The sequence below is a fragment of the Saccopteryx bilineata genome, chromosome 7 (assembly GCF_036850765.1).
Source record: "Saccopteryx bilineata isolate mSacBil1 chromosome 7, mSacBil1_pri_phased_curated, whole genome shotgun sequence".
Taxonomy (NCBI): Eukaryota; Metazoa; Chordata; class Mammalia; order Chiroptera; family Emballonuridae; genus Saccopteryx; species Saccopteryx bilineata.
In genome coordinates, this window is record NC_089496.1 from 26119876 (window position 1) to 26140315 (window position 20440).

The window sequence follows — 20440 nt, forward strand, 5'->3', positions numbered from 1 at the left end:
GAGTTTTACTAAATTCACAGCTAAGTTCTACCTCCTCCCTTGGTAAAATATCCGAAACTGGTCTGAAGTTCTGCATTGTGAGGCTTAGTTGTAAGAAAAGTTCCACTAAAGAATTTAAGGGGAATACGCTCAGTCAGGGAAAATTCCACATGGACAACCCAGGACTGTTCAGGTGTAGAAATGACATCAGCGAATTTTGTGATTTCCTAAGAGATTTTTTTCTTGGTTGTATTTTAATGGATGATTAAGTCATTTTGCCCTTAGAGTTATACGTAATACTCAAAATGTTCTGGAACTTTCTAAAATTTTTATAGGGAATTCCAAATGATTATGATGAGGAGGTATACAAAAATAAATGGTAATGTTATAATAATGTCCTTTATTGAGTTCTAAATAGGCTTTGTAAAAACTTCATTTTATTTTTAGAATAATCTCTGAGCTAGGCACTGACATTATCTTTATTTAAAAGGTAACAGCATTGAGATATTTTCTTAAAGTTACAGAGAGTAAGTGGTCAAGTTCACTTATTTATTTATTTTAACAAATATTTAACGAGCCCCTGCTGTGTGCCAGGCACAGTTCAGGAGCTGAGGATAGAGCAGTGAATAAGAATGATAACAGAAAAAAAGGCATTTGTGGAATATATTCTTTAGTGGGAAACAGGAAAAAGAAACAAAAAAATATATACTTGGATCTGTTTGGTGCTATGGAGAAAAGTAAAGCAAGGTTAGGAGAATGAGAGAATGCCCTTTTTTAGGTGTTTATCTATGAGCTGTTTTATCAAGTTGATTAGAGAAAATAAGGCTGTGTGGGAGCAAGTCATGTGACTACCTGAATGGGGGGATGAGCATTTCAGGTGTAAAGAAAAGCAGGTGCAAGGATCCTGAGGTAGGAGAGAACTAAGCCTGTTTGAGAAAGAGCAGGAAGCCAAAGTGGCGGGAGTGGAGTGAATAAAAAGGGAGAGGAGTCGGAGAGGTGTATATGAGAGTGGTTTACAGACCATATATCAATATATGGCCTTGTAGGCTGTGGTTATGTCCTTGGTTTTTTACTCTGACTGAGAGAGGAAGTCACTGAAGGATTTTGAGTTGGAAATATAGTCTGATTTATATTCCACAAGGATCCATTTGACAGCCTTTTGGCAAATAACTCTAGGGGAGCAAAGGTATTGCAATAATCTAGGTAAGAGACGAGGGTGGCGTAGACCCACGGTAGAAACGGTGAATGTGGTAAGAAGTCAGGACATGTTTTGAAGAGGGGGTTATTGAGTTTTGCTGATTGACTAATTGTGGAATGTAAGCAAAAGAGAGGAGTCAAGGATAACTTCATGGATTTTTGTCTAAGGAATAGAAAGAATCAAACGTCTATTTTCTGAGATAGAAACAAGGCAAGTGGAGCTGATTTCAAAGAGAACATCAGGGGTTCTGCTGTGTCTGAGATGCCTACTGTTCACCCAAGTGTAGATGTCAGGTAGGCAGTTTGATGTTTAAATCTGGTGTTCAGAAAGGTCCTGACCACATGTACAAACTTGGAAGTATTCATGAATATGGTATAGAAAGCCTGATGCATTAATTATGGCTATAACTATTGTTGTTACTACATGACTGCTGAGAAGTGGAATCAGTGCTCCTTGGTCTAGTTTACCCACAGGGGTGTTTCCAACCAGGAGAGACAATGTGTGAGACTGTTCAGAGACTAAATGTTGAACCTTATTCTGAAACGCACTGGTAGTTGACTGTGGATGAAACAGGCCTCTGCGAAAGTAACCACAAGAGAGCCAGATTGGGGATAATAAGCCTTTAAACAGGGCTTCCATTCTCCAGTAAGAGGTCTTGTGAATGTAAGGAAGGTCCCCAGGTCCTTTTCATCAAAGCAGTTCTCTGAGAGGGAGCAACGAGGAGGTTGAGGCACAGTGACTTGGTAACCAGGGTATCAGTTCTGGACTGGCCATTTGCTTGCTGAATGGTTTTTGAACAAGTCCCTCAATCTCTCAGCTTCCATTTCTCATCTGAGAAATGAAGGTAAAAAATACTAACTTTTCAGGATTGTCTAAGGCAGGCATCCCCAAACTATGGCCTGTGGGCCGCATGTGGCCCCCTGAGGCCATTTATCCAGCCCCCCTGCCGCACTCCTGGAAGGGGCACCTCTTTCATTGGTGGTCAGTGAGAGGAGCACTGTATGTGGCAGCCCTCCAATGGCCTGAGGGACAGTGAACTGGCCCCCTGTGTAAAAAGTTTGGGGACCTCTGGAAGGAGTATGTAAGGCAGGGAAATCACTGAGCCTGGTAACCTTGCTTAACAAAATTGTTTCCTTTTCTTCTTCTTCCAGAATGATCACACTCAGTCCATTGTAAGAGTCTTCCCTGTAGCCTTTGGTGGCTCCACTAACCTGTAAAATAAGCGTACAATTATGTGTTCCAAGGAACACTTGATTCACCACTAGCATGTTCTCATTCAGTTCTTTTTTTTTATTTTTTTATTTTTTTATTCAATGAGAGGAGGGGAAGCAGAGACAGACTCCCACATATGCCCTGACCAGGACCCACCTGGTAAGTCCACTAGGGGGTGAAGCTCTACCCAGCTGGGGAAATTGCTCCATTGCTTAGCAACCAAGCTCTTCTTAGTGCCTCAGGCGGAGGCCATGGAGCCATCCTCAGCACCAGGGTCCAACACACTCCAGTTGAGCCATGGCTGCAAGAGGTGAAGGGAGAGAAAGAGAGAGAGAGAGAGAGAGAAAGAGAGAGAGAGAGAACCAAAAAGGGGAAGAGTGGAGAAGCAGATGAGTGCTTCTCCTGTGTGCCCTGACCAGGAATTGAACCTGGACGTCCACATGCTGGGCAGACACTCTACCACTGAGCCAACCAGCCATTCAGTTCTGTTTTGCTCCTCTGAGTTCCTCTAGTTTGGCCATATGCTGAAGAGATTTTGGATAGTGTTGGCCACAAGGTGGATGGTTGGTATTATAATCATTTTGTTGCTACTTAACAGCATAAGAAAGAGAACTGGCCCCCTCCCAAAAGAAAACTGAAAAGAAACTATTCAGTTTACTATGCAGGTACTTCACAGTGATTTAGAACAGCTACTCCATAGGCCAACTTTCCAAAGAGAAAGTCATCTTGATGAAAAGTAAATGACTGACTCATTTATCCAGAAGATGAAGTAATTTGTTCTTTTGTGGATGAGGAATTCGGTTTTCTTATTTACCAGGAACAAGGTCAGAGCTGAAGACGCAGTCTTCCAAATACAAAGCACATTTGTAGAGGGTGTATTTCACCGAAGGCCAATGTATAAATTACATAACAGGAGGGGGAGGGGAATTATATGGTCTGCAATTGCTTTCCAGGGTACAAAAGGACATTTGATTTTTTTTTTCTCCCTCAGCATAATTCAAAAAGAAGTGACACCCCAGGAAGCCAAGCTGGGGTTTTCTCATAGGGCAAGAAAGGCATTTTCTTGGGGGAGGAAAAGGTATGTGAGGGTTTGGGGCAGGTGAGGATAATTTCTGCTCTGAAACACGCTGCCCGTGAAGCCTGGGGTACAAGAAGTCCCTTTGATTGTCGAGCACCTTTCCCCAAACAAATATATTAATACACAAGGGCAGAAGGAGCTTCAGAATGTTTCTGCCGGAGTGGCTAAGAGGTGCCACTTGCGCTGGAAGGGTGGCAAGGACATTTATCTTGAATCTGTTTGGTAATCTGTGCTTTCAGGTGTTGAGTGATGACATAAAGGATCTGAAAGTCTCTCCAGATGTCACCGCTATAGAAAGCTTTTTTGACCAATTGTTCTTCCATGAAGGGAGACTAGAGAGCCCAGGGACACACAGAAGGTGAAGTTCATTGAGTGTCTTCTGTTTCCCAGACCGGAAAAAGGACGCAGTAGCTTCCCCACTCTGGGTCCACACAGTACTCTCTCATGTAATGGTCAAGGTTTCTGGTAGTCAGCAGTCAGCATCCAGTGTTAAGATTTTGCTATCTCTTAAGGGTCCTTTTATTTATTTATTATTTTTTTATTTTTTTTGCTTTGTGAAATAATTCCTGAGGCCTGAAAAAAGTGTGTCTAGTTGTCTTAGTTCCGGAATCAGCCAGACGTGCCGGTGAAGATGGCTGGCTGGGAGGTTGTCAGGCTGAAGGAGGCTGGCACGCTGCGAGACCTTTCTTGGTCAGCAGAAAACTCAGTAATCGCTGTCAGCGAAATCTAATGACAGCAGCGGGAGCTTGGGACGCTATGTGTCTACAGACTGCAGGTTAAGAACTACTTGATTTTTTTTTTTTTACCTTAATGAAAAGTGAGAAGTCATCACTCTGTGATATATGGGAGTAGGCTGGGTGCAAATTGAAGTACCAAATGTGTGAAGTTAGGCTCCTAACCTGTTAATGCAGTATGTTCCCGTATTCATAACTTAGTCTGAACACTTTCTGAGTAGGGGCAGGGAACAGGGTTGCCAGATAAAATACAGGATGCTCAGTTAAAATCTGAATTTCAGATAAATTATAAGTAATTTTTAGTATAAATATGTACCATGCACTCTTTGGGGCATACTTATACAAAAAAATTATTTGTTGTCTATCTGAAATTCAAATTTAATTAGACAGCTTTTGCTATTATAATTTTCTAGATCTGGAAACCGTGGTTGGGAGGTAGGTAATATGTTGTAAGCGGAGAGTAAGTTTTATGCACATCTCTTCTGTGTCCCCAGTGTTGGCAAGGAAGGACAGTTAAGGAATACACCTGAGACAAAGGACCTGTGTTGGGTGTGTGGGCACTGTGTCTTTAAATGTATCTAGTGTGGCTTTCATGAAGAATGAGTGTGACCTGAGAATTTACACAGAATATAACAGTCAGTTTTCTAAGTGGAAAACTAAACCATGTGCAAACTTTCTGACTTTTTCATGCTTTTTGTTTTTATAATTCCAGGATAAGTATATTCTTGATTCAGGCCTTAGATTAATTTCAGCTATCATCCCTTTACAGTTAACTCTTACATTTAAATCTTTATTCTGAGTTACTCAAGTGATTACCAATGTACTTCTCTCACCATGGTTCATTCAGCCTTCCAGAAAATTGTATCTAGAGGTCTTTAGAGAACAATGTGTATGGAGGTCTGGACAGATGTTACTTCCTATGATTAGCAACATCTTTGCATTCACAAGGGAATTCTTTAAAATTTTCAACAAGATCCGCCCTAAAATAATTATGGAAGAGAGTGTTTCTTGTTTTAAAACATCTGTGCAGTAGGCCCTGGCCGGTTGGCTCAGTGGTAGAGCGTCGGCCTGGCGTGCAGGAGTCCCTGGTTTGATTCCCAGCCAGGGCACACAGGAGAAGCGCCCATCTGCTTCTCCACCCCTCCCCCTCTCCTTCCTCTCTGTCTCTCTCTTCCCCTCCCGCAGCCAAGGCTCCATTGGAGCAAAGATGGCCCAGGCGCTGAGGATGGCTCTGTGGCCTCTGCCTCAGGCTCTAGAATGGCTCTGATTGCAACTGAGCAATGCCCCGGATGGGCAGAGCATCGCCCCCTGGTGGCGCATGCGGGAGTCTGACTGCCCCCTCCCATTTCCAACTTCAGAAAAATACAAAAAAAAAAAAAGAAAAAAGAAAAAAAAATCTGTGTAATGGGATTGTGTCCTTAAACAATCTCTTTCACCAGTCATTACCTAAGGTTTAAAATAAGATTAAGCAAATATATTTGAAAGAGCACTAAACTCAGATGAAGAAAACCCAAGACCATGCTTCCTCTTACTGTGGACCTCTGTGGGTTTCAACTTTCTTTTCTCCAAATTAGGGGCATTGGATACTCTCGATACTCTCTAAGGTACCTCCCAGCCATAGCAGTCTAAGATGCAACGATGGTAGTTTATAACTAGTGCTCAAAGCAATTAGTCAGACTCAGATTTTCTTTGTCCTTTTTCCACAGGGCTACATATAAGCGATCCTCATCTCAGCTACAGAGAAAAGAATAGTCCCATTTGCTTCGATTTTCCAAGACCAAGTTCCTGGAAAATTACATGCTTACCCTGACAGCCCTGTACCCAGATAGAAATCCTTTGAGTTAAACTTTCTGTAGATTCAGAAATGTTGACTCTTCAGAGGTCCCATAGCAATGGGTCTCTGGCTCTGGCTCATCTGCTTATCCCCCTGTGGGTTGATACAAGATTATGCTGTATTTGTTTAGACCTGGCTGAAAAAGTCATTGTCTGCTACTTAGCTTTGTGCACTATGCCCAGAATATGTAAGTGAATATATCTCTTCATTAAGTAACTATTTACATTGTGCTTATTTGGACCAGGCCACTCGACACTAGGATTCTGATGCCTTCACTGGTTTGGAGCTTCAATATATATATTTCATTTGCAGTGGCTTCTGATTGTGCTCCTTAAAGACTGGGATAACCAAAAGCGACTATATGCTGACATTGGCTCACAGTAGCTCATGAGAGCTGACTGTTAAATTTTGTGAACTTATTATTAAACACAACAATTGTGCAAAATTAAATCATACAAACCAACAAAGAAAGTATCTGAAAAGCAAAGGTAATAAATATTTAAAACACTTTGCCTTCTAATTATTTTATTCTACATATCTATGTTATTAAAGTTATTTGCACCTATAATGCTTATATGGTGGAAACACTATATAATGATGTTTACTTCTCCATCATTTACTCAGTGACCTCGTGTTGGTAGCTTCCAATTTTTCAGACCAGGGTCCTCTATCTTTTTATTTATACCCACTTAGAGTACTATGAGCCTCATAGCTTTAGCTAGAACATTCTTTGATGGTGCACAAATCTCCATCTTCACCCTAGCTTGCTACTGAGCATCTGTCATGTACCTTTTTGACTGCCACTCAGACATTGTATATGAAATATCCTCCTGTTCATTACCTTCCCATCTCCAAGTTACTCTGACCTTCCAATTTCCTCATTACAATCAGTGGCACCCCTATTTGTCCTTGATCTCAGGCTTCAAATTTGTTCTCTTTATTCCCCATAACTGACTAGTCATTAAACCCCACTTATTCTTTCTCAAAACTTCAGTGACCCTCATTCTAAAGACTAACAGTGAAGCGAGCTGAGGAGCCATTGGGTGTTTCCCATTCAGCCTCCTCCCTGCTCTCCACCCTGACATCCTTGTTGTCTCCTTTGTACTTTTGCTCATGGTGCTGAAGGGATATTTGGTGATCTTTATAGTAGTCCAGGGGTCCCCAAACTACGGCCCGCGGGCCACATGCGGCCCCCTGAGGCCATTTATCCAGCCCCCGCTGCACCTCCGATAGGGGCACCTCTTTTATTGGTGGTCAGTGAGAGGAGCACAGGATCCATCCTCATCCTGTGCTCCGGGAGTACTGTATGTGGTGGCACCACAAAGCGCAGCATGGCTCACGTATAGTACTACTTCCGGTGACGTGGGATGCATGCATCATGGCTCCAGAAACGCGTCATATCACCTGTTACGGCTAGCAGTGACAAATATGGAACTGGACATTGACCATCTCATTAGCCAAAAGCTGGCCCATAGTTCCCATTGAAATACTGGTCAGTTTGTTGATTTAAATTTACTTGTTCTTTATTTTAAATATTGTATTTGTTCCCATTTTTTTTTTACTTTAAAATAAGATATGTGCAGTGTGCGTAGGGATTTGTTCATAGTTTTTTTAATAGTCCGGCCCTCCAACGGTCTGAGGGACAGTGAACTGGCCCCCTGTGTAAAAAGTTTGGGGACCCCTGCGGTAGTCCCTTGACCTTTACTGGCTTATGTTACTCTCCAGCTTCAAATATATATGTTTTTTCTCTTCAACTAGGTTGTAAACTTCTTAAAGACAAAAAGCAAGTGATAAAATCTTTTTTAGAATTATTGTCATAATGCTAAACACGATGTGCTCAAGAAGGCTTCCAATAAAATGAGTTGGTTGACTATAATCCTTTTCTGTTGTTGTTAGGAATATGTAATAGTCTCCTATTGCCTACTAAGTCAATCCTGAGCTCTTCAGGCTGGGGTTCCAGGTGTACTGTCTGCTGGCTCCTTCTTACCTGCCCTTATCTCCAGCATCCTGACATGGGTCCTTCATTCAGGTTGACCTCTAACCAGTTGACCTAGACACACACACTAAAATGGGTATTAAAATGATAATCTTTCTGTCTCAGTTTTGCCCAAGGACCTAGGACCTTAGGTACTTCTACCATAGTGAAAAATGCAATACTAGACCACCTATGAAGGGCTGGTAAAAAAGGTCGGGAAAACCAGGTTTATGTCCTTTGCCCAATGACAATAATTCAAGGTTGAAACAGACCAGGAAATTATGAAGAAAATTTCTTTGGAGAAAAGTGCAGAGGCGCACCTTCCTTCTAATGGTAGGGTTGGGAGGCATTTCCCTCGTCTCACGTCCAGTGAGGGAGACTTTCAGAGAACTCTGCAGAGCTTGATATGTTCTCCAAAGCTTCAAGGGGAAAAGGGAATTGGCGTGTAACTCATGATTAGGAAACGGAAGGGGAAAGTCTGTGGCTGAAGCTGCCTGGTGGCAAAGGACAAAAAGGTAACAAAAGTCATGAGTTGAATCATGAGTTGCTTTTGCTGCTGTTGACAGGACAGAGGTATAGGTTCCATGTGGGCCAGTTTTGGGTGTCATTGAAGAGCCAGCTGGGTCACTTTGAAATGAAAATAAGCCACACCCAAAAGACTTCTAGAGATAGGGCTATTTGGCAGAAAGAAGCTGGAGATTTCCTGGTGGACACAGAAGCATTTGGGAGGTGTGTCGGCAGGTGTGAGGGCAGGACATGCATTCCATCAGGCTCCTACATTCTTTTTTTTTTTTTTTTTTTTTTTGCAAGAGAAGAAGGGAGAGAAATGAGAAACATCAACTAGTAGTTCTGTCACTTCAGCTGTTCATTGATTGCTTCTCATATGTGCTTTAACCAGGGACTCCGGCCGAGTCAGTAACCCCTTGCTCAAGCCAGCGACCTTTGGGCTCAAGCCAGCGACCTTGCAATCATGTTGGTTAGCCCGTACTCCAGCTGGCAATCTCAGGGTTTTGAACCCGGGACCTCAGCCTCCCAGATTGACAATTTATCCACTGCGCCACCACTGACCAAGCTCCCACCTTCTTTGTTAGAACATCTTTTTTGCTTGCTCCTGGATGGTGAAGAAAACTAGTCTGATTTTATTAATCCTCCCATCCACCACAGGGTCTGGCAGTGCATGTGAATGCTCAAAGACATGAGAACTTTCAAAAGCATTTCAGGGCTTGAAGGAGTCTAACAGGTCTATAAATTCATGATGTCTCAGTGAGTAGAATGAACGCTCATACATGTGCATTAAACAAATGAAACTCTATTCTTCATCTGCAGGTGATACAAGCTTGCCATGCTTGTCCCAAAGCGATCGAGGTTGTAGTCAACGCCTATGAGCACATCAGGTGGAACGTGAAGTGGAAAAGGGCTATCCCTGACGATGATCTGGAGGTGAGGAATCAGTTCACTTCCTCTGGTTCTTCACCATGAAGTACTCCCGGAATGCAATGGAAGTGCAGAAAATTCTAATTTTAAAAAAATTGGTTTTGATAATGCTTTTCAGACCTCAAGTGTGAGACAAAGTGTTGTGGAATGCAGACATAAAAATGTATAGATGCATCATACATAGCACTTGGGATTGTCTAGGGAGATCTGTCCATTTAAGGGCAAGTTGAACAACTATATAAAGGTGGCAGCTTTACGTTCTTTTATCCATTTAGATGAATTAAACAATAACAATAGTTAGGATTGCTCATATAGCATTTTACCAGAAGATTAAAGTGTTTCATGTAGATTATTTTATTCACTTTAAAATATCTGGAAGCTGCTAGGCAGAAAACAGTTGACCCTTGAACAGCATGGGTTTGAACTGCACGGATACATTCATACATGAATTTTTTTCCATCTTGTACCCAGGCTATGTAAACGTATATATTGCTAAATACATATAATACCGTAAGTGTATTTTCTCTTCCTTATGACTTTCTCAATAACATTGCCTTTTCTCTAGATTATTGTAAGAACAAATAATACATATAACATACCAAATATGTGTTAATCGAGTATGTGGTCAGTAAAGCTTCAAGTCAGTTAGTAGGCTATGAGTAGTTAAGTTTGGGGGGAAACAGAAGTTATCTGTGGCTTTTTGACTGCACCGGGGTCAGCACCTATAACAAGCGCCAGGTGTACTAAAAACCCTGTGACGGGTCACACAGAAAGGAGCTGGCAAAGCTGAGTCCTCACTCCGCATTTGGACTTTGCTGCCTTGGTAAGCCAGTTCTTCCCTAGAGCGTCCTGTTCTAGGTTCTTGCGGACACAGGCGGACTCCCGGAGAAGGGTCAGGGACACAGTGCAGAGCTCATTGGGTTTGGAGGTCAGTGGCTTAAGAGCAATCTTATTTGCTACTTATTAGCTATCTTACGTTTTAAAGATTACTAACCCGCCTTAGACTTATTCACTGATAAAATATCTATTGTAAATGTATCAGTCAAGCCAGGCACATAAAGAGTTGACAATAATATTTATATAATGATAGATTAAGATTGCTTTTATGGTTTACACTGGTTCAAGCAGTTCACGTAAGTGTATTTTATCTCACTCCCTGGGTTCCAAATTGTAGTATTATACCTGTTCCTCTCTGGTATCTCCTTACATACCACCCCCTCGGTTCCCCACCTCAATTTCTAGTTTAATTTTGTTTTACTATCTGAGACCCTAGAAGGCTGCTCTTCTGTACAAAGTCAGGCCTCAATTCATCACTGTTGATTACCGTGGATTTAAACAGGGGGGCTTTCTGACCGTAACCTGCCTGGCCTTGTTTTTCAGAGACACTGGGATTTCTACCACTCACTCTTCACTGTGTGCAGTAACTCTCCGAGGACTCTCATGCATTTATCGAGATGCGCCATTCGAAGAACATTGCACAACAGATGTCACAGAGTAATTCCTTTGCTTTCCCTCCCATTGTCATTGAAAAAGTACTTGCTTTTAGAGCCAGAGGGAATCATTTATTAAAGGCTTCTGAGACAGAGGTCCCCAATCCCAGACATTGAAGGGGACTCGCCGGGTAGACAGAGTTTACATAAATAAAATGGTACTTGGGTTGATTATGACACTTCAGGCATTTCAAAAACACTTTCCAAACACTATGTCATTAATCCTAGGGTTCTGTGGTGAGGGGACATAGACAAGAAGTAAAGTTGAGGCATTCTCAAAGACCAGAGAATATCTAGAAGCTAAAGATGACAACAACAACTAACCTATATAGGGCTCTTACAGGGTCCCTGATATATTTTTGTAAAACATTTTCCTATATTATCTCATTTGAAATGGGACTCAGACTTTCTTACAACCAATCTCCCTTCTCAGTGATAAGTTTACATTATCATTCGGTTGGCAACATAGCAGGCTTTGTGACTGGTCTCTTAATCTCCCTGTCTTCTCCCCATTTCCACTTAGCGGACGTTACTGTTGCTAGTTTTGCAAACTCCTAAGCATACACCAAGCTCCTCAGTTTATTCCTAGTGCAGAAAGCACAGGAGCATAGTCAAACCAGGAGATCTTTGAGTCAACTTAGAAATGAAAAACAAACAAGATCAGTTCACTTAATAGTCAGAAATGGACATTTCAACACACTCTCATTGAGCCAGAGACGGGAGATGCAAGGATGAGCCCGAGGCTAGGACTCCTGGCCTCCAGGATCTTACCATTGAGCTGAGGATCCGGACACACAGGCAGGGAGCTGCCATGTCAGGTGTCAGGGGCAAGAGTACAGGCGCTGACTCATTCGTAGTGCTTGCCTTTCGAAGTGGTGTTTCTGACATGAAGTGTGGTTTTCTTTAAAGCATGCAGATAAAGAGTGAAGGGTCTGTGTGGTGTAGAGGGGGGTCTCCTGCTGCTGGGAGTGGATATGCAGTCATTTTCAGTTTCTCTGCCCATCTAGATACTGTTTTCTTTTAGTATGAGTTCCTGTTTAGCATGAAGGGAAAGACTTCAGTTGATTACATTGGTCTTTTTATGGAACTGACATTTCAAAGCATTTTAGCGAGAAGGGAAGGAACATTTGGCTAGCATTGGCTGGTTACAGAAAACAAATAAAAAGACCTTTTTTGAAAATGGTAGAAGTTTGAAAAGGTTGGAAAGGTAAGTATGTTAGACAGGCTTGTTAGTGGTTTGCAGAAAGAGAAATATGACAAACGTTTGGACCTCATGACTGATGAGGCCAACTTGCTTCCTCTTGCTGATCACTCAGTATTGCTTTTCAGGTATCAGAGCAGAAGTAATTAAGCATAAAAACATCTGTTTGCCAGTTGTGAGCAGGTTTCTTTTGTTTGTGTGGTTCTCCATCTTATTTAACTTTCAATAAGTTTTGAGTTTTGAGTAGAGATGATGTTCAATATTCCACTTAGAATGTGCTTCTAAACTGGGATGCTCATATTCCAGGGGCTGTGTAGGAAAACTAATAGGTGCTATAATAATCTGTCCACAGTATCAGTTTTAACTCAGATATTTTGGGAGAAATATTTTGTACTAAAACCGGACCTATATTATGAAATAGAGTGCTGAATTTGTATGAAATGTTTATATAAAACATGGTTCTTCTAAACATAGTTTGCTTGCATCAAGTGGTTAGAACACGTGATAGAGTGCTGAGCCACAGTCCACCTTCGGGAATATTCTGGCAGACAAATTTGTGGTGCAGACTTAGGTCATAGAACGGGTGCTACGGGCAAAGATAGACAATGTTCCTTCCATGGGAAAATATTGTTTCTCAGTCTGCTTGCTTGTACTTAAACATTTTGTGTTAATCTAGGACATAGCGCATAACTGCTTGTTTCAAATTGTTTATCCATGGATTTAAAGTTATTCTTCCCCATCTTTGAACTTTTACTTAGAAGACTTCAATAAAGCTCTTCTGTTTCCTTTTATCTTCATGGGCTTTATTTTATTTATTTACTTTTTATGAAGACCTTTTCCCAACTGACTTTCCAGCAGGTTGACAGAAGAACGCCCCATGTTTCATGGCTTTCTTCAACATTTAGAAAGAAAAAGAATGAGGAGATGTTCCTAAACATAAATACTATTTTAAAAAGAAAGAAAAGGGTAGCCTGACCAGGCGGTGGCACAGTAGATAGAGCTTCAGACTGGAACGCGGAGGACCCAAGTTTGAGACCCCGAGGTCACCAGCTTGAGCGCAGGCTCATCTGGTTTGAGCAAAGCTCACCAGCTTGGACCCAAGATCACTGGCTTGAGCAGGGGGTTACTCGGTCTGCTGTAGCCCCATGGTCAAGGCACATATGAGAAAGCAATCAATGAACAACTAAGTGCCACAATGAAAAACTGATGATTGATGCTTCTCATCTCTCTCTGTTCCTATCTGTCTGTCCCTATTTATCCCTTTCTCTGACTCTCTCTCTATCTCTGTAAAAAAAAAAAAAAAAAAGGGTAAAGACAAAATGCAAGCTGTCGCGATAGGAACAGCAATGTTTAATAACAATAAAGACATTGTCGAGTCATTGTCTTCTGCCTGTCACCATCTCACTCACTCCTCCTGGGTCTGTCATTGTCCTTTATTCTCATCATTCACACAATCCTGGGCAATAGCAACAGGGGAAATTATATCCTCATGATGCTTTTGTTCGTTTCTATAAATAATCATTTAATGGCATATATATATTGTAAGTTACATCTGAGGAAACATCTTTGATATGAAATCATCTATCTGGTTCTCTTCCCTTCTCAGGATTTAGACACATTTGTGCTCTAATTTTTAATCACCTGCTGTTACGTCGCCATTTTGTCCTGCCCTCCTGAACCCAGTGACTTCTAATAAAAAGCACAGCAGTCAAGGCTGCTGATCAGGATAAGGAAAGTGGCAAGCCATTTGCAGTGGAGAGCAATGTGGGAAAGGCTGCTGAGACATTTCTGCTACTCATCTGATTGCTTATGAAGACTTTATGAAGTTTGAAACTGAAACACGTTCAAAACTTTTTAGAAAGAATCAAATTATTCCCTTATTTTCTTTGAAACACAAACACCTTAGTTAGTAGGTGGAAGGAATTCATCAGCACTTTCTTTAGGAATGTAAACAGGTGCATTACGGTCAAATGTTAAGAGTTTTAGCTCTTGGTGCCTATCTGGATAGATGATGACTCACAACCTTATCAACTGATTAGCTAGGGAAAATGACACCTCTGCTCCATGCCTCAGTTTCTTTACTTGTAAAATGGGAATAAATGCTACCTACCTCATAAGACTTTTATATGACTGTTTCAAAGTATAGGTGCCTTTTTAGGGTACTGGGCAGGGTCTGAAAAGTAAACCGACACACAAATTAATGTAAGAAAAGCATACAAACTTATTCAATATAAATGTTATGTGACCCGGGAGCCTTCATAAGTAAACAAAGATCCTAAAGAAACAGATCTGGGTATATTTATTCTAGGTTTGATGACAAGTGGGCAGTTGTAGCGAACAGAGTAAGTTAAGGAATATGAGTAAGTGGAGTACACTGGGCCGAAACTGAGGCCTGTTTGTTAGAATTCTTCTTGATTTCTCCTTGTTTGAGAAGATAAGGAAGTGTCTTTCCTCCAGGTATAGTGGGTACTTTCCACAGGAGAGGGAGAAGGGGTGTTGTCAGGCGGACCTTTCTGCTTCTGCTGTTCACTCAAACTCCTTTATCTTAAAGTAGTTAATATGCTAAGGAGCCACATGGGGGGTAGTGTGTTGTGAACCCCATTAGAAGGTTAACTGTTAATACATTAAAGCACATAGAACAGAGCGTGACATTCATTAAGCATTTTATTATTATTGTCCTTGTTATTGTCATAATCATTGTTATTTAAGAAGAGATATCTACCAGTGGGGTAAATTAATTGTAAAGGTTGATTTTTGTTTGCTTTGGGAGATACTTGTTAAATTCCTACCATGTGCCAGGCACTTTACTGGTAGTTGGGAATCAGTGGGGAAGACAAGATGAATAGGTCCTGGACCTTTTTGGGCTTTATGAATTGAGGATGGAGGTGGAAATAACATGATGTGGAGGAAATGGCCAACAGGCAAATTGATTCATTCTTACAACTTTGCCCCTTCATAAGCGGGTTTATCAAGGATGCAATGACTCCTTTTACTATTTAGTGAAGGGTATAGAGTCACTTGAAAATTTATCATGTGGACACAGAGGGTAGATCAGCTGTTTCCATCTTCAATGAGGGAAAGAGTAAGAGGAGATTAACTTTGCAGCAGGAGGAGTAAAGATTAGCAGTGAGAGTCTTTGCAGGGAGAATTATTATATATTAGAATAAGTAAACGGAGGGTTGAAGAATTTTATTAAATTATTTTTCACTTTCAAGAATTTATCCAGTACTAATACACATGTGGTTCTGTGCAGAATATGGAAGGAAGAGGGAAGTGTTAATACCAAATAATTGCAAGTCACTTTCAGTAGCTGAAAGTTTTTTTAAAATTTGTTTTTACTAAGAACAAAGGAAGCATACAGTGTTGTTGCTTTTTAATTAGACACTATCTAACTGAGCTGGTTTTTTTGGTCAGCTGCTCTAAAATGATTGATTAGTATGACTTTCAAAACCTATATTTCAGTGATAAATTGCCTTCTTCATATTTTTGGTCACACCTGTCACCTATAAAGCAATGCACAAAATATGTAAAAACATCCTCCAAGAAGCAGTTGACTTCTTTCCTTCTCTCTTTCATTTTAGCAACACTAAGTGGATTAGGTGCTCTTAAATTTCTTTTTAGTAATTGGTTTTCTCAGATACAGGTATGCCTCAATGAAAATGGATAACAACTATGCAAATATATGTTAATTCAGCCAAGGAAATAAAATAATGATACCACCTGGTACTTCTTAAATGCAAGATACCAGTGGATAAGTTCTTAATGCTCATGAAGCATAAAGGAATGGACGAAACAGAATTAACAGCATGGGATTTTTAAGATGATCTTAAAAGTGGAAGATCCCCCTGGCCGGTTGGCTCAGTGGTAGAGCGTTGGCCTGGCGTGCAGAAGTCCCGGGTTCGATTCCTGGCCAGGGCCCACAGGAGAAGCGCCCATCTGCTTCTACACCCCCCCCCCCCTCTCCTTCCTCTCTGTCTCTCTCTTCCCTTCCCGCAGCCGAGGCTCCATTGGAGCAGAGATGGCCCGGGTGCTGTGGATGGCTCCTTGGCCTCTTCCCCAGGTGCTAGAGTGGCTCTGGTCGCAATAGAGCGATGCCCCGGAGGAGCAGAACATCGCCCCCTGGTGGGCAGAGCGTAGCCCCTGGTGGGTGTGCCGGGTGGATCCCAGTCGGGCGCATGCGGGAGTCTGTCTGACTGTCTCTCCCCGTTTCCAGCTTCAGTAGCAAAAAAAAAAAAAAAAAGAAAGAAAAGTGGAAGATCGGCACCAGGAAGCTTTCTCAAAGTCAAGGAGTTCAGACACTGCCCAGAGTCACAAGAGAAGACATTTACTCACAGCTCCACTCCTGATTGGGAGAAACCTGAAAGGCACTGTCTGATTGACAAGAGGCAGAGGCCCATGGAGATTATAATCAATTTGATTCAGGAGGTAAACCTACAAACTGAGCTGCCCTTCAAAAAATAAACTCTCTTCCCTGCTCTGGGTCCTAACAGGACAACTTCCTTTGGCCTCATCATCTGAACTCCTGCTCCCTGGCTTCCTGGTGGAGTGAGTCTATGGGAAGACCCGCTGAGACCGAAGGACAGGAGGAGATAGAGATTGGGACACTTTCTGGCTACATTCCTGGTGGAGGCCTCTTGATAGTGGCTGATTCCTTTCCCAAACCCACAGCCCCTATTAGAAACCCTTGTCCTAAGCTATCATTCCTCTCCCTGGGTTAGAGTAACTGCTTGCTCCACTCCTTTCTTCAGACCTGGGGGTACTCAAGTCTTCCTCCCGTTGCCTTTGTGTCAGATGCCACATCATTCCTTGCTACCCACATTTCTCCAAATGCTCTTTGATGAAATGCTCTTCTATCACCCCTACTGAGTGTGCAAGTCATTTTCTCCAGGGATCTTCACAGATGCACAAACACACATAAGACTGTGACAATTATTGGTAAATGCCGTCGGCGTTGAGGGAAAATAGAAGTCACTGTAGACCAGTTGTCCGACAGGTGGATTTGAACTATAACCTGAAGAATGGGAGGGTTTGTGTGATAACTTCAATAAGAGTAGAGCAGTGGAAAGGGTGCATTTAAGGTAAGTAAGTAGCCTTAGTGAAAGCTTAGAGCTGGAATATACAATAAGTATTCACCAACACCAATTAGATAAGCTTGATTGAAATAGACGATGAACATCTGTTGTAGAGGATGAGACTGGCGGGGCTGGGGGGGATCAAGTGAAATGTCTGAACCATGGGGAAACACCAGGGGAAACCAATGGGCTATTATTATTATTATTATTATTATCATAATTACTCTTTTTCCAACCCTATCATTTTACAGTAATAATGACTGTGGTAAAAACTATATAACATTCATATAGCATTTTATAATTTTCAGAGCATATTCATGATATATAATACAAATAATGACCTTTACCATTACCTTCCATGCAAATATAAAAAAATATAACTGAAGATTTAGATGTGAAAAAGATATTCAAGCATGACATTAATTAAACCCTTTTCTTTTTAGGTAAAACATTCTAGCTTGACCAGGCGGTAGTGCATTGGACTGGGACACAGAGGACCCAGGTTCAAAACCCCGAGTTTGCCAGCTTGAGTGCAAACTCATCTGGTTTGAGCAAGGCTCACCAGCTTGAGTGTGGAGTTGCTGTCTTGAGCAAGGGGTCACTCGGTCTGCTGTAGTCCCCTGGTCAAGGCACATATGAGAAAGCAATCAATGAACAACTAAGAATGATGCTTACAACATCTCTCTGCAACAAAGAATTGATGCTTCTCATCTGTCCCCCTTCCTGTCTGCATGTCCCTCTCTCTGGCTCTTTCTCTATCTCTGTCAAAAAACAAACAAGCAAAACAACATTCTAATCATATAGACTGATTTACTCAAGAAAAAAAAGATTTTAATCTTACATGTTTTTAAAGATCACAAGCTAAAGAATTTTTTTAATTGCATGAAAAAAAAAAGGAAAAAGAAATCTCCCTTCCAGTGCATTAGAGCAGTGATTTTCATGCTCTATATAATAATCTTTTTAATCTCATAGCACATAAAAACTAATTTCTAAAATCCTTTGGCTAACAGACAAAAAAACAAACAAAAAAACAGGTATAATTTTGATTAATTTACACTAGACACCTATTGTTGTTTTAACTGTTGTCATTTTTTACTTGACAATCTAAGGGGAAAGAGGTCAGTGTCCCCGAGTAAGCAATCAGGTATTGCACGCTTTAAAAGGTCTTGTGGCCGGTTGAAAATTGCTGCTTTTGGCCCTGACCGGTTGGCTCAGTGGTAGAGCGTCGGCCTGGTGTGCAGAAGTCCCGGGTTCGATTCCCGGCCAGGGCACACAGGAGAAGCGCCCATCTGCTTCTCCACCCCTCCCCCTCTCCTTCCTCTCTGTCTCTCTCTTCCCCTCCCGCAGCTGAGGCTTCATTGGAGCAAAGATGGACCGGGCGCTGGGGATGGCTCCTCGGCCTCTGCCCCAGGCGCTAGAGTGGCTCTGGTCGCAACAGAGCGACACCCCAGAGGGGCAGAGCATCGCCCCCTGGTGGGCAGAGCGTTGCCCCCTGGTGGGCGTGCCGGGTGGATCCCGGTCGGGCGCATGCGGGAGTCTGTCTGACTGTCTCTCCCCGTTTCCGGCTTCAGAAAAATACAGAAAAAAAGAAAAAGAAAAAGAAAAAAAAAAGAAAATTGCTGCTTTAAAGGATGGAAGAACAGAGGCAAAATGTGAAGTTCTAGGATTGCTTATGTCTCACCAGGGCAGTCTTCAAGTGATAAATTGCTCACAGAAGCACTGACGTCACTGCAGCCCAGCAGGGACTCCCAATACTGCTGAAGTCAGAGGGGCAATGGCAGGCCTCTCCCCAGGATGGTCCATTAGGGAAAGCTTACGCAGAAGCAAATTGTTTCTAAGTAATTTTGGCTAGTTCTCAGATCAAGGTATATACACAAAGAAACTGCAAAGCCATGTGGTGTGACACAGGGGGAAAACTGTGGATTTGGGGGATTTGATAGTTTGGATTTTAATCCTGATTGTGCCACTTAATATCCATGCGAACACGGGCTGGTTTCTTAACCCATGTCAGTTTCTTTATTTGAATATTAATGATTAACTACCTCTTTTACAGCGTCTTTTGGGAACTGAATGAATGGCATATGTAAAGCATCTAAAACAGATTCTTGTGTGTAGTTGAACCTCAGTAAATGCTCAGATGGTATGTGTCTGGGACGCGACACAAACTCTCTGGAACAAAGTGTTGCAAGCTGACTTGTTCATGACTCCCTGCTCCAGGCAGTTTGGCCTGAGGGAGGCGGTGCAGGAGAACTTTCCGCCTTCCATGAGCTGCGGAGCTACTAGCGGCTCTGGATTCTGAAATGCAGCCCGGAAGGAAACTAAACCGGGAAGCTCAAGGAAGGCAAAAAAGGTCTTCTGTGGGTTGCTTTCATTAACGTCCCAGTTTCAGTTTCAAACAGATCTGCTCTGTCTTTCAATAGAAATAGATCTGGGAATCAGGAAGAGGTCTCAGAACCACAGGTTTCTCTCCTGCTGTTACATAATATGGAAGGGAAAAAACAATGCAGTTAGTTGGTTTCTTTCTGGGCAGGGCTGAAATAAACAACTTCATCAGTAATTCCGTTCACTTAACTTCCCTTTTTTCTATCTTCTCTTCCTCTCTCTTTCTCCCTTCCCTTCTGGTCTCTTGTTTCATCTTGAGTGTTTTTCTTTTTGTTGTTGTTAGGGTTTTGTGGATTCATATATATGTTTGCTTGGACGAGACCTTTTGTGGATTCATATATATATATATATATATATATATATATATATATATATATATATATATATGTTTGCTTGGACGAGACCTCAGTGTGAACAACAAGAGTCCACATTGTTGTATTCCTGAGGATTGTCAACTACTGATGAGACTAAAACTTTGCTTTGGATGCGTGGAGGTGACACCAAAGGCATCCAGAAACTGAGAAATTGTATGCTTCTTTCTCCCTTTCTAATTCTTTTACTCTTTGTTCCCGATCTGAAAGCCTCAATTATGGAAGTTTGCTTTTCTTTTTAGCAATAGATTACAAGTAAAAGACCAGGGTCAAGCTAGAAGCAAGAACTACCAAGGTGTTAATGAAGGAGAAACCTTCCAAAATGCGGCATGGATGTTTCAGTCTGCCCTGGCAATGCCCATGCTCAATCTGGGTTCCTGGTGTCCCACATACTGTTACCCAGTCAAAAACCATCAGTAAGGTCTCAGCGGTACTACTCCTTTTGGAAAAGCACAGAAGAGTTCCTTTCCGAGGCAATCT

At 41.9% G+C, this 20440-nt stretch overlaps 1 protein-coding gene across 1 annotated transcript in view; it reads left to right on the top strand.

Annotated features, from left to right (window-relative positions):
• The window catches only part of ASB4 (ankyrin repeat and SOCS box containing 4), a 61274-nt gene extending 48348 nt beyond the window's left edge, over positions 1–12926 (top strand). The window contains exons 4-5 of the mRNA XM_066240054.1: positions 9337–9450; positions 10825–12926. Of these exons, the coding sequence (XP_066096151.1) occupies positions 9337–9450; positions 10825–11013 (303 nt within the window). The 3' untranslated portion in view covers positions 11014–12926. The remainder of the gene's footprint in view (positions 1–9336; positions 9451–10824) is intronic.
• The last annotated feature ends 7514 nt before the right edge of the window (positions 12927–20440 follow it).